This window comes from Ornithorhynchus anatinus, chromosome 2 (assembly GCF_004115215.2).
Source record: "Ornithorhynchus anatinus isolate Pmale09 chromosome 2, mOrnAna1.pri.v4, whole genome shotgun sequence".
NCBI lineage: Eukaryota > Metazoa > Chordata > Mammalia > Monotremata > Ornithorhynchidae > Ornithorhynchus > Ornithorhynchus anatinus.
The window spans coordinates 23,169,742-23,188,585 of NC_041729.1; the positions used below are offsets into that span (position 1 = coordinate 23,169,742).

General features: G+C 43.5%; 1 protein-coding gene across 6 annotated transcripts in view; it reads right to left on the minus strand.

Moving 5' to 3' along the window:
* The window catches only part of LOC100073759 (sodium/glucose cotransporter 1-like), a 60,135-nt gene that overhangs the window by 28,280 nt on the left and 13,011 nt on the right, over positions 1-18,844 (minus strand). For all 6 annotated transcript variants that reach the window (XM_029053827.2, XM_029053815.2, XM_029053830.2 and 3 more), the window contains 6 exons: positions 11,348-11,452; positions 10,123-10,182; positions 8,644-8,748; positions 6,921-7,026; positions 4,598-4,678; positions 3,459-3,679 (listed from right to left, as the gene is read on the minus strand). In XM_029053827.2, the coding sequence (XP_028909660.1) occupies positions 3,459-3,679; positions 4,598-4,678; positions 6,921-7,026; positions 8,644-8,748; positions 10,123-10,182; positions 11,348-11,452 (678 nt within the window). The remainder of the gene's footprint in view (positions 1-3,458; positions 3,680-4,597; positions 4,679-6,920; positions 7,027-8,643; positions 8,749-10,122; positions 10,183-11,347; positions 11,453-18,844) is intronic.

The window sequence follows — 18,844 nt, forward strand, 5'->3', positions numbered from 1 at the left end:
AAAGACTCAAACACCTATGGAGGAGGGTAATGAGGAACCACTCACCAAACCCAACCTCCCTGCAAAGTGCTCGATTTGATCACAGCCTCCTTCTAGTCTCCCTGAATTCCTCTAAAGATTTGTGAAAAACAAATGATCTCCGCAAATATATAAAATTAAAGGCTTGAACCTTGCAAGAGCCCAACTCAAGGCTTCCAAAGGGTCCTCTTCTAATTTAGCTCCTGGTGACCATGGTATTCATTCATTCATGGTATAGATGAGATATATAATTAACAAAAACATATATAAATAGATGAAGCAATTAAACATAATAGTTGAGATCATAAGAACATACAAAATGCCATTACTAGATCAGGCTAATGGTCTATTAACCTAATACTATAATTGCTAGAGTGACAACAGGACATCTGTGTAATGGTTCCTCTCCCTAACATCTATCCTCAGAGTTAAAGATATACCACCAAGAAATCTCATTTTTTTGGTCCCTCTTCCACCTTAACAATTCCCTTTAGTAACACTCTGGGACCTGTTGGTCCATAAATTTTTTCTGAAATTCTGGATACTTTTTGACCTGCACAACTTCCTGTTGTAATAAATTCCATTTTATTACCTCCCCTTGTGAGAAGTATTTCTTTCAGTTTGTTCTAAATCTACCACCTTCACGATTTAATGGGTAGTGTCTTGTCCTGATGTGCTTGTCCTATCCATGTGTGTCATGATTTACCCCCCTTAACATTGATCCTTTTCTTTGGGGATGTAAAAAACTAACATCTATCCTCCACATCCTTCTCCCTCTAGTAACCTCTTATGAACGGCTTGTCCATGAATTTTACCAAAACCCTCAAAGGGATTTTATATGTTTTCTCTCCACTGGCTGAATGTTTCCTTTCGTTTGTATTACACCTCCTACCTCCAAGGGTCATTGTCTCTTTGAACTGGTGTGTTTGCGCTGCCCAAACTCTTCCTGACTTCAATCATGTCCTCGCTCAGCCTGAGCCTTTCCAGCCTGAAGAGTCCTGACTCTTTCAATCTCTCCTAAGGAGCCTCCACCATTCACCTCCATTACCAAGGTAGCTCTACGTTATATTTCCTCTGCCTATATTTAATGTCTGACTTCAGATTCAGGCAACAGAATCCCAGATGTGGGAGTGTCGAGTTTATAATAATAACGATGGTATTCATTAAGTGCTTACTGTGTGTCCAGCCCTGTGCTAAGCGCTGAGATAGATACACTACTATAAGCCTGGCTAATACTTTCATTAAAAGATTACATTAAGTGAAGGAGTGCAAAATAAAGAATGGTTTCTCATAGAAAATACAGTACATTAATGTGTCCCCAAGATCCAAAAAAAATGGACTACAACATAAAATACATTCAACTATATATAAATGTACTAAAAGCAGTGATATTATAACGTAGCTACATGATAAAATATCAATGCAAATATATACCAATAATGAAAGACATGGAATTAGAGTTTTGCCTGTGAGCAAACAGAAATACAGGATTATGTTTTCAGGGTTCTTGCACCTTATTCAGCACAAAGGTACTTTCCTCTGATAAATAAGATACAGGCTTTGATCTCTGTTTTAAAAAGTCATCATCCAATGCTAAGTTGAGATGGCCTTTAATCACTATTCAAGTCAGTCCAATACTTCAGGGGGAAAGGAGGGGCTTAATTCAGACCAAGTAAACGTTGCAATATTATCTCTAAGTGAAGAGCTGTAAGTAATTCTGTCATTACAATGCAATGAAGCAATCAGAAAAAATGCTCAAAGAAGAGCCTAACCCCTGGAAAGCCCATGGCAGCAGTGGCCATTGATTGAGCAGTTGAGTTGTGGAACAAATGAAATTACGCAGAGAATGCTTCCTAGAAGTGGGCTTTGATCTGGAATCTATAAAAGGGGAAGGTGGACAGGAATAAGGTTGACTGCTTCCACACATAAGGGGCAGCTTTGATGCAGTTTCATGACAGAAGCAGGAGTACTGAGAGTGAGCTTCTGTGCTTCTAAGATCTTGGAAAAGGGACCCTCTTGATGCCTAAGACAGCTGCCTTCCATCTGACATCACAGGAGTGAAGAATAATAATAATTGTGGTATTTGTTACGCGCTTACTATGTGCCAAGCACCGTACTAAGCGCTAGGGTGGATATAGGCAAATCGGGTTGGACACAGTACCTATCCCACATGATGATGATGATGGTATTTGTTAAGGGCTTACTATGTGCCAGTAACTGTTCTAAGCACTGGGGTAGTTACAAGGTACTCAGGTTGTCCCACTTGGGGCTAAGGGTCTCAATCCCCATTTTACAGATAAGGTAACTAAGGCCCAGAGAAGTGAAATGACTTGCCCAAAGTCAAACAGCTGACAAACGGCGGAGCCGGGATTTGAACCTATGACCTCTGACTCCCCAGCCCGTGCTCTTTCCACTGAGCCACGATATTGGTTTCTGGCTCTCCTAAGGAGAAATAACCACACTCATTTTAGGAAGCATATAACCTTTTCCTATTTCCCAACAGCAGTGCAATCTGACTTGCCTAAAGCCACACAGCAGACAAGTGGCGGAGCTGGGATTCGAATCTATGACCTCTGATTCCCAGGCCTCTGCTCTATCCACTGTGCCAAGCTGCTTACTCCTTCATCTGCTGCAGAAGCGCAACTTGGGTGGAAACCACCTTAATGTTTTTCACCAAGAACTGTTTCTCTGGAAACAATCTGAAGATTGCCATCCCTAGGTAGGTAATTATGGAACTTGTTAAGTACTTACTATGTGCCAACCACTGTTTTAAACACTGGAATAGATACAAGTTAATCAAGTTGGACACAATCCCTGTCTCACCTGGAGCTCACAGTCTTAATCTCCATTTTACAGATGGGGGAACTGAGGTCCAGAGAAGTGAAGCGACTTTCCCAAGGTCACACAGCAGACATGTGGCAGAGCCAGGATTAGAAGCCAGGTCCTTATGACTCCCAAGCTCTACCCATTAAACCATGCCGCTTCTCTAATTCACTTCTCTAGAAGTAGAAGTAATTTGCTTCTCTACTAGACTAGCTTAACGTGGAGATTTCATTGTTGACATGATGATTGCTGATTTTTAACTTTTCATTACTGACTGGACTGCATCCTTACTGTAGCTACCCTCCCCCTACTTAGATCCTGATCTCTTGGTCAGCCTGGGAGGGATGGGGCCTACTCTTTAACCATTACGCCAAGCACTTAGAACAGTGCTGCATATCCAATATGCTGTCCATTAAGTACTCGTCGGCTCCTTGAGGTCTCCCAACTCTGTCATAACTTACTCTCCCATACACTCAGGACAGTGCTCCCCACACAGTAAGCATTCAAGATATGTGATTGATTGATTGATCTGTCCCAATGAGTGACAAGAAAACAGCAGTAAATTCTTAGAAAACTAAAACTATCCCGTTGCTCCAACTATAGGTCCTTCACATTACCTGGTCAGTGCACCAGTACCACAGAGCGAGAATAGATAGTCCAATGGTAAGACCAGGCCAGGGAAGGTCACCGGTGAAGGGATCTCGGAAGATGTGGAAGGCATCTTGCCGGGGAGCATAGCAACTTTCTTTAATAGTTGAGTTTTCATATGTGATTATGGTTGGAACAGCACTCATGTACTTATCTACCATGCCCTGGTAGCCTCCCACTCTGGCAAAAGCTGAAAAATACCATAGCACTCATGAGCATTATTGAAGCTTAAACACCTGAAGATCCGAACAATAATACGCTAAAATGTGATTAGCATTTATTAACTGAAACTCATGCTCAATTTTCTCACTTCCAACTACTGCATATACCATTCCTCCTGTAGGAAACTCTCTCCCCACTCACACCTCCATAAATCCTGCCCCTCCCCTCTCCAGGAAGCAATCCCCCAAACTAATCTCTACCTCTCGGGCCAGATTGTCCCAACAGCCACCCTTAAAAACTGTGGTATTTGTTAAGCACTTACTATGTGTCAGGCATTGTACTAGGCACTGGGGTGGATACAAGAAAATTGGGTGGGACACAGTACTTTTTCAGTATTGGCGTATATCTGTTTAGTTGGGTAATTGTCTCCTTTTGCTTTCATCAAAAGCAAAATTGTTTTTATGTTCTTATTTCTATTTCCTTTCCTCTCACCCAAAGTTGCGTCAACCCAAGTCATCCTTAGCACTTATATTTTCACCTTTACATACAGTCAGTCCTCTGATGGCACAGGGCTATTTTCTTGACGAACCCACATTAAGAAAAACTGACATTGCAGTATACACACTTTGAACGGTGCCATGGACATGTACTCAATGGCCTCTTCTGATAGTGCATCAATACTATCTTGGGACTTCCTATAACTTAAATAATAAGATCCCAAAGTCATACTATTATCCCATTTTTGCAGGTAGGTAGAAATAGAGGCAAGGAGGTGTTTAAGGAGTACGGAAAGTTACAATTTGTGGGAATAAATGTAATGGAATACTGCCCTCTTGGCTCCTGGTCCGGTGTGGTAGGCAATAGATAACCCCAGCTCCATTCCAACTTGCCAAGCCCTGTCCAAGAAAATATACAGTATCACCCAAACGTTTCTGATTTAACTCACCAAATCCCATTAGCAGAAGAGACCCGACCAACATGATGATGGTCTGTAGCGTATCAGTATAAATAACAGCAGCAAGTCCACCTAATAGACAAAGAGAATTTTGGTAAAGGATTAGTCCTAACTGCTGAGAAACTAATTCAGAAACATATTTTAAGGGAATTTTTTTCTTGCTTCTGTCATTTTGCTTCTTTACATCTCTTAAAAATTTCCCTAATATGCATTTTTACCCACTTCCCAACCGATTTTCCTCCCTCACCAAGAGTGCCAACGTTCCAACATTGCACACAAGGGGACAAATTGGGGGTGTGACTTTAAGGAGGCATGGGACTGGGGGAGGACATCTCCTTTCAGTGGTGGGGGGGATTCTAGCCCCTCTGGCTGATTCTGGGGTTTATGGAGGGAAAGAGAAACCTCTCGGTCCAGGCCCTGGCAGAGAACGAAAAGGCCCTACCTAGAACCAGAGCTTAGATGAGCCGGGAGAGTGAGCTCTAAAGCCTCCCCTCCCCTCCACCCTCTGCTCCTCCCCTTTCCCCTCCCCTCAGCACTGTGGTCATTTGTATATATTATTACCCTATTTTGTTAATGAGGTGTACATCCCCTTGATTCTATTTATCTTGATGATGGTTGTCTTGTCTTTGTTTTGTTCCGTTTTGCTTTGCTGTCTCCCCCGTTTAGACTGCGAGCCCGTCACTGGGCAGGGATTGTCTCTATCTGTTGCCGAATTGTACATTCCAAGCGCTTAGTCCAGTGCTCTGCACATAGTGAGCGCTCAATAAATACTATTGAATGAATGAATGAATGAAAGAATCCCACCAAGCCTTTGGGCCAGGCCCGGGAGAGAGAATTCTCCTGCCCAACTCTGAAACCCAGGGAGGGTGGGAGGAAGCCTCATCTCACTCTCAGGGTTCCCAATACCCATATAGACTCCATACCAGACTGAGTGACTGGGTAGCTGGAGTGAGAAAGCTACCTGTCTTGCCTCTGAGTTACTTTCACCATGCTGACTGGCTGGGGAGGGACTCAGACTAAAAATCAGGAACAACACGGTAGCTAAAGAGAAACAGCGTGGCCAGTGGAAAGAGCACAGGCCTGGGAGTCAGAAGGACCTGGGTTCTAATCCCAGCTCCGCCACATATCTGCTGTGTGACCTTGGGGACATCACTTACTTCTCTATGCCTCAGTTACCACATCTGTAAAGTGGGGATTAAGAGCGTAAACTCAATGTGTGACAGGGACCATCTCCAACCCAGTTACTTTATATCTTCCCCAGCCCTGAGTACAGTGCCGGGCACATAGTAGGTGCTTAACAAATACCTCAGTCGCTGTTCCTGTTATTGTTAAATGTTAGTAGGTGTCATGCTAACCTAGAAGGGAGTAAACCCCCCTAAACCTCTTTCCTATCATCTCCTCTCCAGCCAGACACAAGTCTGCCCCGTATTCTGATTGCACTGCTGTTGGGAGAGAGGAAAAGGTTATATGCTTCCTAAAATTAGTGCGGTTATTTCTCCTTAGGAGAGCCAGAAACCAATATCGTGGCTCAGTGGAAAGAGCATGGGCTGGGGAGTCAGAGGTCATGGGTTCGAATCCCAGCCCCACCGTTTGTCAGCTGTGTGACTTTGGGCAAGTTACTTAACTTCTCTGTGCCTCAGTTACCTCAACTGCAAAATGGGGATGAAGACTGTGAGCCAACTGGATCACCTTGTATCCTCCCCAGTGTTTAGAACAGTGCTTTGCACATAGTCATTGCACATGACTATGCAATGACATAGTTTGGCATTTGCACAAATGCCATTATTTTTATTATTATTATTAATATAGCTTTTGTTTGGGAAAACAGCCACAGCCACATTATGGCCTAGTGAAAAGCAGATTGGCCTACTGGCAAGAGCATGGGCTAGGGAGTCAGAGGACATGGGTGCTAATCTTGGCTCCGTCACTTGTCTGAGTGACCTTTGGCATGTCACTTAAATTCTCTGTGCCTCAGTTACCTCAACTGTAAAATGGGGATTAAGACTGTGAGCTTCCTTTGGGAAAGGGGCTGGGTCCAACGTGATTTCCATGTATCTACCCCAGCGTTTAGAACAGTGCTTGGCACATAGTAAACGCTTAACAAATACCATTATTACTATTCCTACGACTACAGTGGGACCAGGTCATTTCTTCCTCTACAAGCTGTGAAAAACATGTGGTCGCCCAGCTGAAACATAATAAAACACAATACAACCCCCTCTTCTAAGGGAGCTCAGGGAGTCTGATTATGATGATGTGCTGTCCCTTAGCCCCAGGACACTTGAACCAAGTTCACGAAAAGGTGCAAACTCACCTGTAACAGTATATACGCCAGTCACAGCCAGCAAGAGGAATATAGCCAAGTAAATATCCAGCCCCAGGGCCATTTTAATGAACATGGCTCCAGAGAATATGTCAGCCTAGAAAAGGGGGAAAATGTCAGCTTCAAGGATGAAGTCGGAAAGTTGCAAACGAGGGATCACATTTGGAAGAAAAGGATTTGGCAAAAGGGATGATTCAAGATAGCCATCTAGAGGGCATTGCCTTGTGAAAAATATATGGTCAGGGTTTTCAAACATTTTAAGAAATTGCCGATCAAATTCCAGGGCACTGGGACAACAGGGCACTTGTTGAAGCAGTGGTAAATATAAAACAAACCAAAGGAAATACTTTTTCACACAGCAGGTAGTATTCTCAAGAAGTTGTGAGTGCCAAAAATATCCAGAGACTCAAAATTAGGATAAATATCCGGGTGAAAGGCACATAATGGGCTACTAGATGGAAAAATAGGTATTTGTCAGGGAATATTTGGGATATTAGAAGATAGTACCTCCCTAACATTGGAATAGATGACAAGGCAGAAAATCATCACACTATCCCCCCAAGTGCTGTTGCCAGTATACTGATCTTGAAGGACCATCGGTCTAACTCAGAATGCCATTTTGCATTCTTTTGTGCTCTTCAATCAATCAATTATACTTACTGTGTGCAGAGCACTGTACTAAATGTTTGGGAGAGTACAATACAAGAGAGTTGGTAGACACACTCCTTGCTCATAATGAGCTTACAGCCTAGTCGGGGAGACAGACATTAATATAAATAATTAAATTATGAATATGTATATAAGTGCATATATACTTATATATATGAGGGGGGTGGGGAGAATAAAGGGTACATATCAAAAGGCAAGGGTGACACAGAAGGGAGTGGGAGAAGAGGAAATGAGGTCTTAGTCTGGGAAGGCCACTTGGAGGAAATGTGCTTTGAAGGTGGGGAGAGTGACTGATGGATACGAAGGAGGGAGTTCCAGGTCCGAGGCAAGATGTCGGTGACGGGTCAGCGACGAGATAGAAGAGCTTGGGGTTCAGTGAATTGGTTGGTATTAGAAGAGTGAAATGTGACGGCTGGGTTATAGTGGGAAATCAGATGGGCAAGGTAGGAGGGGACAAGGTGTCTGAGTGGTTTAAAGCCAATGGTGAGGAGTTCCTATTTGATGTGGAGGTGGATGGGTAACCACTGGAGGTTTTTGAGGAGTGGGGAAACATGGATTGAACAGTTTTGTAGAAAAATGATCTGGGTAGCAGAGTGAAGTTTGTACTGAAGTGGAGAGAAACAGGAGGCAAGAGAGTCAGCAAGGAGGTTGATACAGTAATCAAGATCAAATAGGATAAGTGGCAGCAATTTGGATGGAGAGGAAAGGGTGGAGTTTAGTGATATTTTGAAGGTTGAATATGGTGACATTGAATATGTATGCTGAATGAGAGAGATGAGTTGAAGATAACACCAAGGTTATGGGCTTGTTAGACAGGGAGGATGGAGGTGCTGTCTACAGTGATGAGAAAGTAGTGGGGAGGACAGGGATTGGGTAGGAATATGAGGAGTTCTGTTTTGGACCTGTTAAATTTGAGGTGTCGGTGAGACAATTAAATAGATCAGTGCCCCAGGAAGTCAATTTAAAATGGCCAAGTCAGTCTCTTTTATCTTTCCCTCTTTGTTAAAGAAAATTATCATCTTAAGGATCCCAAGGTTTGACTCACTGAGATCTTGGTGAAAATGTAGAGAAGCAGAGAAAGAGTTGACAGGTAGATCTGAATCCGTTGGCCACCAAATCGCTTCTTCAAATATTCTGGCATAGTCACCACCTGTATAGTAGGCACAAAGGGTCACCCCTGGAGAATTTACACAGAGGGATCTTCAGAGAAAGCCCTGGTTCTGGCCTCCTGGGGCCAGGAAGAATTGTAACCCCTGACAAGCATAGCAACTGAAGGAAGTATGGCCGGACAGCCATGACTGAATCACTGAACTAGTGCAGAAGTCCTAGGATGCCTGAAGATATCACAAATGCTCACAATCCAAATGGACCACCAAACACTCCCCATAAATGGAAAGTGTCATGCAGGCTTAAAAGCCCCACCTCCCAGCCTCTCAGGAAGTGTTGGAAATTAAAAATAAAAGGAGTAAATCTGTACATTGTTTCCCTGGAGAAATCAGGAAGTGGTATGGTTTAATTATATGCATAAATTTAACCTCTAAGAGAGGTTTCAAACTCTCTTTAAAAAGATTTGGGATGGCAGCCCACCTCATCCTACTCTTACTTCCAATACTTTTCCTGGAGCCTGGTTCAGGTCAGGACTCTTAGCCTCAAGTGGGGCTCTGAGGCTAAGGCAGGGAAATCCAAGAATGATTTGGGTCCCCAATATCAAAGAGATACAGACATGGCAAGTACATCACAAGAACAGATGTTCTAGACTGTAGTAAGGGTGTGGTGGGCAGGGAATGTGTTTTAGTGTACTCACCCAAGTGCTTAGTACAGAGCTCTGCACACAGTAAGCACTCAATAAATCCAATTGACTGAATGATCGCATACAACATGAATGAGGAGTGTAACTATTGGTAAAGAGACAGAAAATATTAACCCACCATCTTGGAAGATGAATAAAGGCACAACTTCAATACACACCGATCAGGCAGCCAATCTCTAATGTTTAATGCAGAAGTTGAAAATCATCCTACTGGAAACTGTCAGTTCACTCTTTCACATAAACTCTTCTTAAAGACCCACCTTCTCCAAGGAGTTTTCCCTCCACCTGCCTTTGAGCATTCTAATCACTCCAGAACAATCTTAGCACCTAAAATCATGTATATTTGCTTCAGTTGCCTGAACTTTTCCATCTTTTCTGTTCTATTATTTTTTTTTTGCCTATAGTTGTGCTAATCCTGTAAGTATAAATTCTTTTGGAGCATGGAATGGGTCAATTTTCTGTGTTGTTCTTTCTCAGATATTTAGTTCAATACACTGAACCAAGTGGGTTCTCAATAGAACTCTTACTACTATTCCTTAGGGACAGTAACCACACATAGTTTTCTCCCCACCCCCTTCAGCTCCTAGCACAGGGCATGAATGGATAAATGACTGCTATTCCTTCAAGGATGACACAAACCCCATTTCAGAACAAGAAAGAAGAAATATTTAACTCTCCCAAGACAGAAAGGAGTAGCTGAAGGCTGATACTCACCCCAGCCCTGATATAGATAGGTACAAATATCCATCCCAGGAAAATAAGCAAAAACAGGGCCTGGAATCAAAAAGAGTGGAAACCATATCAGGTTTCATTTCAGTCATCCATTTTTATTTGTTTGGTATGTTCCAGATGAACCTTGTACCGTACAGAAAAAATACAAACCCTAGGCTGGGGCAGAGGCGGGGGAAGGAGGGCATGGGAGGAGGAGAGAGAGGATGTTATTTTCATAGGACAGAGTATTATGGGTCAGTCTTTCTCTCAGTTTCTGCCCAAGAACATGAACTTGATTTTCATTTCCCAGAAGGCCTAAATGATAGCTCAGATTCCTTCTTATCTCAGTCTGCTCCATTTTGAGATGAGAAAAAGGAAAGCCTAAATGGTCCCTGAGATTCCTCTCCCCCTGCAGAGGCCACTTCACTATGATATAGCCCACAATATTTAATTTTGCCTTTGAAGAATGATGTAATTTTTCAGACTTTAAAAAAAATTACAGGAGATAGCCAAGTCTGTAAACTCAAAAATATATTAGTGGGCTTGGGGTAAGCAAGAGGATAAGGTGATCAGATACCCTTAAATGTAGAAATTTAAGATTCTATCAGTCCTGCTGTCCACTTTAGGTTCTTCAGGGCACATTTATGGGCTGCTGCCTCTTCAAAAAGAAAAAGTGGCTGGTTGATATGCTCTCGTGGCATATCAATGGGAGGTATAAATTTGGGCAAGCATCGCATGCTCATAGCAGCATTCATGTCCTTCCTCACGTATGGGGGAGAAGCTAGGGAGGATGCAGGAAGACGGCATCTTTAAACTGGGCCCCTCTGAGACTGAGGGTGGTCGTGGCGGCCCTGTTTCTAGAATCGAAGCCATCAAAATCTGCTGCTGCTTCTCAAATGATGGCAGCAGCAGCCCTGGCTTAATTGGTCCATCTTGGATCAAAACACTGAACTTACTTGGGAGGGTTGCAGTGGTGACAGAGAGCCAACAGTGGCCATGCCTGAGTCCTCTTTACCTTTTCCCCCTTTTACTTTCCCGCTTTCCCCATTTTCCTTCGCTCCCTTCCCCCCCCCCCCCACTTACCTCTTCTTCTTTCCCCACTCTCCGCCTCTCGCACTGTTCCCCTATCGCCTTGTCCGCTTCTAGGATCTACTCCCATTACGACCTGCCCACGCACAACCTAACTTAGGTGGGGCCCGAAGAGGGAGACCACTTCATCACCACTTACGTTCCACTCAAAAGCTCCGATGGCGATGCCTGAAGCCGCTCCTGTCCCAGCCAGGCCCACAAAATGTCCAGCACCAATGTTACTGGCAAACAAGGAAGCACCGATCTGGAAGTAAATAGATTGAATGAAGATGAGACCCTCTTGTCCAATTTATAAGATCTCCTGATTTACAGACTCATATTGAGTTGTTGTTGTTTTTTTTCCCACAAATGGAGCATTCCATCTGACTGTTGTGGGTTTTTGCCACTCAAACCTTTCCATTCTTTCTCCAAATAAGGACTGAACACCATATGAAGAGGGATAAAGAGAAACCAGAAAGAGTACAGGATGGGAAAGGAAAGGCAGTGATCAGTCCTTCCCTTTGAGTCCTGTATGCCAGGATCATTTGTCCTTAAAGCTCCTCCATTAGATCCAAAGTTACTTGTGGGCACTCAATCAATCAAATTTATTGAGCACTTACTGTGTGCAGGGCACTTTACTAAGTGCTTGGGAGAGTACAACACAATATAGTAGACACATTCCCTGCCCACAACGAGTTTAGAGTCTATAGGGGACAGGAATCACGTCTACTAACTCTATTATATTTTATGTTCCCAAGCACTTAATACAGCACTCGATAAACATCGCTGATTAAGAAGCATGCAGTTGGTAGGTTACAGAGAAGAGGAAAGACCAACAATAAACTCCCCCTTATGACCATTATCGCTTTGATTCTGTTCTTCCAGGAGGCAGATTTATAAATGGTAGAAGGGGGTTCTGATGGGGCATAGGATGGTACATGCAGCAGCGTGGCTCAGTGGGAAGCAGCGTGGCTCAGTGGAAAGTGCCTGGGCTTCAGAGTCAGAGGTCATGGGTTCGATTCCCGGCTCTGCCACTTGTCAGCTGTGTGACTGTGGGCATTTCACTTCTCTGTGCCTCAGTTACCTCATCTGTAAAATGTGGATTAACTGTGAGCCTCACATGGGACAACCTGATTACCCTGTATCTACCTCAGCGCTTAGAACAGTGCTCTGCACATAGTAAGCGCTTAACAAATACCAACATTATTATATACACTTCTCATTCGGCAGCCCTCAGCCAGTTAATGCCTGAGTCCTTCTTCACACCAGAGGACTTGGAAGCTGTGATACATAAGGCAATATTTTCAGTTTGTTATGATGAACTACTGCCCAGAATCCACAAAACTCTAAGAATTGACAGCTTGAAGAAGGCAGAGATACGCTCAGTACAGCTTATAACCAACCAAGGTTCAACATTATGTCCCCTAATTCTAGTGCACTTTCTCAAGCGCTAACACTATCCTTTGCTTACAGTAGGGGCTTGCTCAAAAAATGCCGCTGATTAACAACAGTGACACAGAATTAGATTCTATCACTGAATTTTGTTACCCAGGAAGGTTCAGTGATGCACGAAATGACACAGAGATAGAAAATCAAATCAAGACTAGTATTTTCTCTGGGAGGCTCAAAGGCAGAGCTAGATGATAATAATGATGGTATTTGTTAAGCGCTTACAAGGAGCCAAGCACTGTTCTAAGCGCTGAGGGAGATACAAGGTTATCAGGTTGTCCTACACGGGGCTCACAGTCAATCCCCATTTTACAAATGAGGTAACTGAGGCACAGAGAATAATAATAATAATGTTGGTATTTGTTAAGCACTTACTATGTGCAGAGCACTGTTCTAAGCGCAGGGTTAGATTAACAGGGTAATCAGGTTGTCCCACGTGAGGCTCACAGTCTTAATCCCCTTTTACAGATGAGGTAACTGAGGCACAGAAAAGTTGTGACTTGCCCACAGTCATACAGCTGACAAGTGGCAGAGCTGGGATTAGAACCCACGACCTCTGACTTCCAAGCCTGTGCTCTTTTCACTGAGCCACGCTGCTTCTCATTACCAATACAGCATCAAGATTCTGACTAAACTGAAGGTATATAGGATAATTAAAAGATCCAATCTTCTTTATGACCTTGAAACCGTGATCTACCATAATAATAACTGTAGTATTCTTGCTTACTGTGTGCCAAGCACTAAACTAAGTACTGGGGTAGATATAAATTAACCTGGTAGGAGATAGTTCTTGTCCCTCATTCAATCAATCAATTGCATTCAATGAGTGCTTAGTGTGTGCAGAACACTGGACTAAGCACTTGGGATGGTACAACATAACAGAGTTGGTAGACACATTCTCTTGCCACATTGAGCTAACAGTCTAGAGGGGGAGACAGCCATTAATCTAAATAAATTATAGCTATATACATCAGTGCTTGGAGGCTGAGGGAGCGGTGAATAAAGCAAGGGTAACACAGAAGGGAGTGGGAGAAGAGGAAATGAAGGCCTAGTCAGGGAAGGCCTCTTGAAGGTGTACCTTCAATTAGGCTTTGAAGAGAGCATATCTGCTAATTCTGTTATACTGTACTCTCCCAAGAGCTTAGGTGCAGTGCTCTGCACATAGTAAGTGCTCAAGAAATTCTGTTGATTGATTGGTTGACTGAAGCTGGAGAGAGTGATGGTCTGTCAGATACAAGGAGGGAGGGTGTTCCAAGCCAGGGGCAGGAGCAAGAGGTCGGCAAGTAGAAGCAGTGAGGCCTAGGAGTCAGAAGGACCTGGATTCTAATCTCAGCTCCACCACTTGCCTGCTGTATGACCTTGGGCATGTCACTTAACTTCTGTGCCTCAGTTAACTCATCTGTAAAATGAAGATTAAGACTGTGAGCCCCATGTGGCACAGGGCCTGTGTCTAACCTGATTATCTCGTACCTACCTTAGTTTAGTACTGTGCCTGGCACATAGTAAGCACTTAACAAATACCTTAAAAAAAGAGATAGATGAGACTGAGTGAGTTGGTTGGCATTAGAGGAGCAAAGCGGGCAAACTGGGTTATAGTAAAAAAGTAACCAGGTACGGTAGGAAGAGGCAAGGTGATTGAGTACTTCAAAACCGGCAAGGTGATTGAGTACTTCAAAGCCGTCCTTACGGAATAACCCTTATGTAACCCCAATGAGGAATCTTCCTTAAGGTTACAAGCTAATAGGGAGGGAGAACATATACTGAATCCCCATTCCACAGATGAGGAAACTGAGGCTTGGAGAAATGAATAATTTGCCCAAGGTCAAAGCAGGCAAAGGATGGAGCTGGGTTAGAACCCACAGCCACTAATGCTCAAGCCTGTGCTTTTCCCACTAGGCCATGCTCCATACCATCAGATTTAAGGTATTCAATCAGCTCTCTATCCCCCTCCTTCCTTACATCACTGATCTACTACATCCCAATCTGTCCACTTCATTGCTCTAACATCAACATACTCCCTGTACTCCAATCTCATGTAATCCAGTGCTGACCCCTTGCCCATGTCCTCCTTCTGGCCTGGAACTCCCTCCCCATTCATATCTAACATCTGTCATTCTCCCCATCTTCAAAACCCTCCTAAAATTACATCTCCTCCAAGAGGCCTTCTCTGACTATGCCATCATTTCTTCTACCCATCCTCCTCTCTGCATCGCCTATGCACGTGAGTGGGTACCCTTTATATACTTTAATTCTCAACCCATCCCCACAGCCCTTATGTATATATCCTTATCTTATACTCTTCTAAATCTGTAACTTATTTCCAAGTCTGCCTCCTCTGTAGACCGTAAGATCCTTGTGGGCAGGGATCATGTCTCTGTGTTCTTCTCCAAGTACTAAGTACAGTGTTTTGCACACAGTAAGCACCTAATAAAAACCACTAATTGATGCTCCTCATCACTTCCCTCTCACCTCTTCCTTCAAATGAATCACTAAATTTAATTCAAGGTTATTAGAGAAGCAATTAACCATATAAAGTTAATCTCCACTTAAAATCTGCTCCCAGATCTTTTGTTCCTTAACAGAGGCCAAAAATTATCTAACAGGAATCCAGCATTTGAAATGGCTTAAAATCCCTTGTGACTGACAGGGGCAGTTCCAGGATCACTTGGGTATTCCTCAGGCAACTTCCAAAGACAATGAGGATGTTTTCTTGGCAAAGTGATTTTTAAAGGATTTTGTTCACTTGAAATATTTACTACTGACTCGGCAAGGCAAATCTAACATGAGCCAATAACCACAGGGACAGAGCTATGAAGACAAGAACATTGGTGCCACATCCCTCTAGTCTCACACCAGAGCTCACCCTAGAGAAAATGTCTACCAGCTCAACAGTCAGAATATCAAGCTTTGCCAGATTCATACCCCATCCCTTTATCTGGCTCTTAAACTGGGAGTCTCAGACCTATCTGTAGAATCTAGGCAAAATGGCACTGGGGGATGAGGAATGAAGAATTATTCAGGGCTCCCTGGTATTCTCAGTCAGCAGCTTTCAATTAGGTTGCCCTCTCAAATCAATCAAGAATTATGCATTAACCCACAATCAATTAGCCAAAGATACTGGTCTTACAAGGGCTGAAATCCAGCTGTCAGGTATTATAAAACAAAGAACTGGCTGCAAATTCCCTTTCTCTTGTTTAGATGTAAAGCTGGAAACATTTATACTGTGGAAAAACATACAAAAACTCAAGGTATTCTCCCCTCAAAAAAAAAGTGGTTTTCCCCTATGCAGAGTCATTGGTTTCCTCTCATGATGCCAAATGTAGGAAATCGATTAGATCACTCAGGTGGATTGATATATAAATGATTTATTTGTATTAATGTCTGTCTCCCCCTCTAGATCATAAGCTCATTGAGGGTAGGGAACATTTCTACCAACTCTGTTATACTGTATTCTCCCAATTGCTTAGTACAGTGCTCTGCACACAGTAAGCACTCAATAAATATGATTGATTGGCTGAACCTTCCTTTTTACTACGGCTGCTAGAGGTTGGTTGACTCAACCTACCACCTACTACAAGTGTGGACAGAACTACATTTGCATATTCTACACTCCCTTAAGAAAAACTGGAAAGGGTCAAAGGGAAAGCAAAGTTGTAGGATGCTAAACATTAAAAAGGTCTAACCACCTATAACTTCACCCTGAAAATCAGCATTGTAGAGACGGTTTCCCAGACTCCGGCTGCCATAGGAAATTCATCTTGGTAATCCAGGGCCCCAGGGATTCTAGAATGTTCTGGTGGCTGCTAATCTGGGTACAGTTGGGTTTCAGCCAGCTCATGGTGTCCTATCCCCTTTCCACATCAACAGTACAGAAACTATAACAATTCTTGAGCCTCTGAAGCCACGTAAGTCTTACAAAAGCCCTTAAACTAGGCATTATCCTCATTCAACCTACATATTCAGTCACCGAATTCCATCGGTTCTACATTGATAACATTGCTAAAATCCATCCAAACCGCTGCTACTCTGCTAATCCAATAACTCTGACTACTGCATCAGCCTTCTCACTGACCTCACCGCCTCCTGGCTCTTCCCTTTCCTCAAGAACTTCCAGTGATTACCCATCCACCTCTGCATCAAACAGAAACTCCTTACTGTTGGCTTCAAAGCACTCAAGCAGCTTGCCCCCTCCTACTTTACCTCACTGATTTCATGCTGTAACCCAGCCTGCACACTCGGCTCCTCTAATGCCAACCTACTTACTGTACTTCCATCTCATCTGTCTTGCTGCTAAATCCCTTACCCACGTCCTCCTTCTGGCCTGGAACTCTTTACCCCTCCGCATATGACAGACCGCCATTTCCCATCTTTCAAACCTCACTAAAAATCACATCTCTCCTAAGAGGGCTTTCCCAACTAAACCCTCATTTCCTTTTCTCCTTCTCCCTTCTGCTTCGCCTTTGCACTTGGATCTGTCTCCTTTAAGCACTTGATATTCACTCCACCCTCAATCCCACAACACTTATGTGCATATTGATCGATTTTAAGGTCAGTCTCCCCCTCTAGAATGGAAGCTCCTCGTGGGTAGGGAACATGTTTACCAACTCTGTTGAATCTCCCAAGCGCTTAATATGACTTGCCCAAGGTCACCCAGCATACAAGTGACACATCTGGGATTAGAACCCAGATCCTCTGACTCCCAGGCCTGTGAGGTTTTCATTTAGGTCATGCTGCTTCCCAAGGGTTGCAGGTCAGTTGCCCATTTACTCACTGTCTCAGCAACCACCCATTTCCTTGGTTACTCATCTGTGTATTTAATCTTCTATTAGTCCCTCCTTGCCTGAGTCTTTTCATTAAATCCTCTTTTGAATGCCAAATATTAATCAATTTCAGCTGGCCCGAGCCTTGTTTTCTCATATTTGTAATAAAATGTCATTTTTCAAGTCAGCTCTCTCTCTTCTGCAACAGGGTGAGGATCGGCTGAATCCTTTGTTGTAGTTCAAGATCAGATCAAATCCCTTAACTCTGATCCGTATGCTTATCAATCAATCAGTGGTGGTCATTGATTACTTACTGTGTGCACAGCACTGTACTAAGCACTTTGTTAATAATGCTTAACAAAGACCAAATTATTAAGTCTTCAATATTATCCATAAAGTATGGTAAAATTTCAGATATCAGGTATCTTCAATTTTATCCCTTAAATCTCCCTAAAATCACCCCTGCTCCTCTCCAGTTTCTCTCTCCTCTTGTCCCCTCTTCAGTTCAAGAGATGTCCCGCCTCATCTCCCATTCTACTTGCTCCACCTGTGCCTCTGACCCCCATTCGTTTACACCTTATCAAAACACTTGCCTCCACCCACTTCCCTCCCTGACCTTCAACTGCTCACTTTCCAATGGCTTCTCCCCTACTGCTTTCAAACACGCTCAAGGATCCCCTTTCCACTTTTGATACCCACTTTTGATACCACGGCTCCCTCCAGTTATCATCCCACCTCCCTACAAATCCTCCAAATTCCATAAGCAAGTTGTCTACTCCCACTGTCTCCACTTCCACTCCTCCATTCTCCACTTGACCCCCTCCAATCTGACCTTCACCCCTTTCTGGAAACTACCTTCTCTAAAGTCATCAGTGACCTTCTCCTTGCCAAATTCAACAGCCTCTACTCCATCCTAATTCTCCTCGACCCCTCAAATGACTGTATACTGTGTGCCAACTCTTTCACCTGGAAACTTTATCTAACCTTGGCTTCACTCCTGGTTCTCCTATAGCTCTGGGTGCCCCTTCTCAGTACATTCTGTGGGTTTTTCCTCTGCCTCCCCCCCACCTAAGGGTGCTCAGTTCTGGGTCCCCTTCTATTCTCCAACTACATTCACTAGCTCAGAGAACTCATTCACTCCCACATCTTCAGCTACCACCCCTCGTGGATGATTCCCAAATCCACCTCTAGACTGTAAACTCACTGTAGGAAGGGAATGTATCTGCTGACTCTCTTGTACTGTACTCTCCCAAGTGCTTAGTACAGTGCTCTGCACATAGTAAACACTCAATAAATACCTCTGTTTGATCTTCCTCTCCAGCCCTGATCTCTCTCCATCTCTGCAGTCTCTTATTTCCTCTGCCTTCAGGACACTTCTACTTGGTTGTACTGCCACCGCCCCAAACAAAGCATGTCCAAAACAGAATTCCTCATCTTCCCACCCAAAC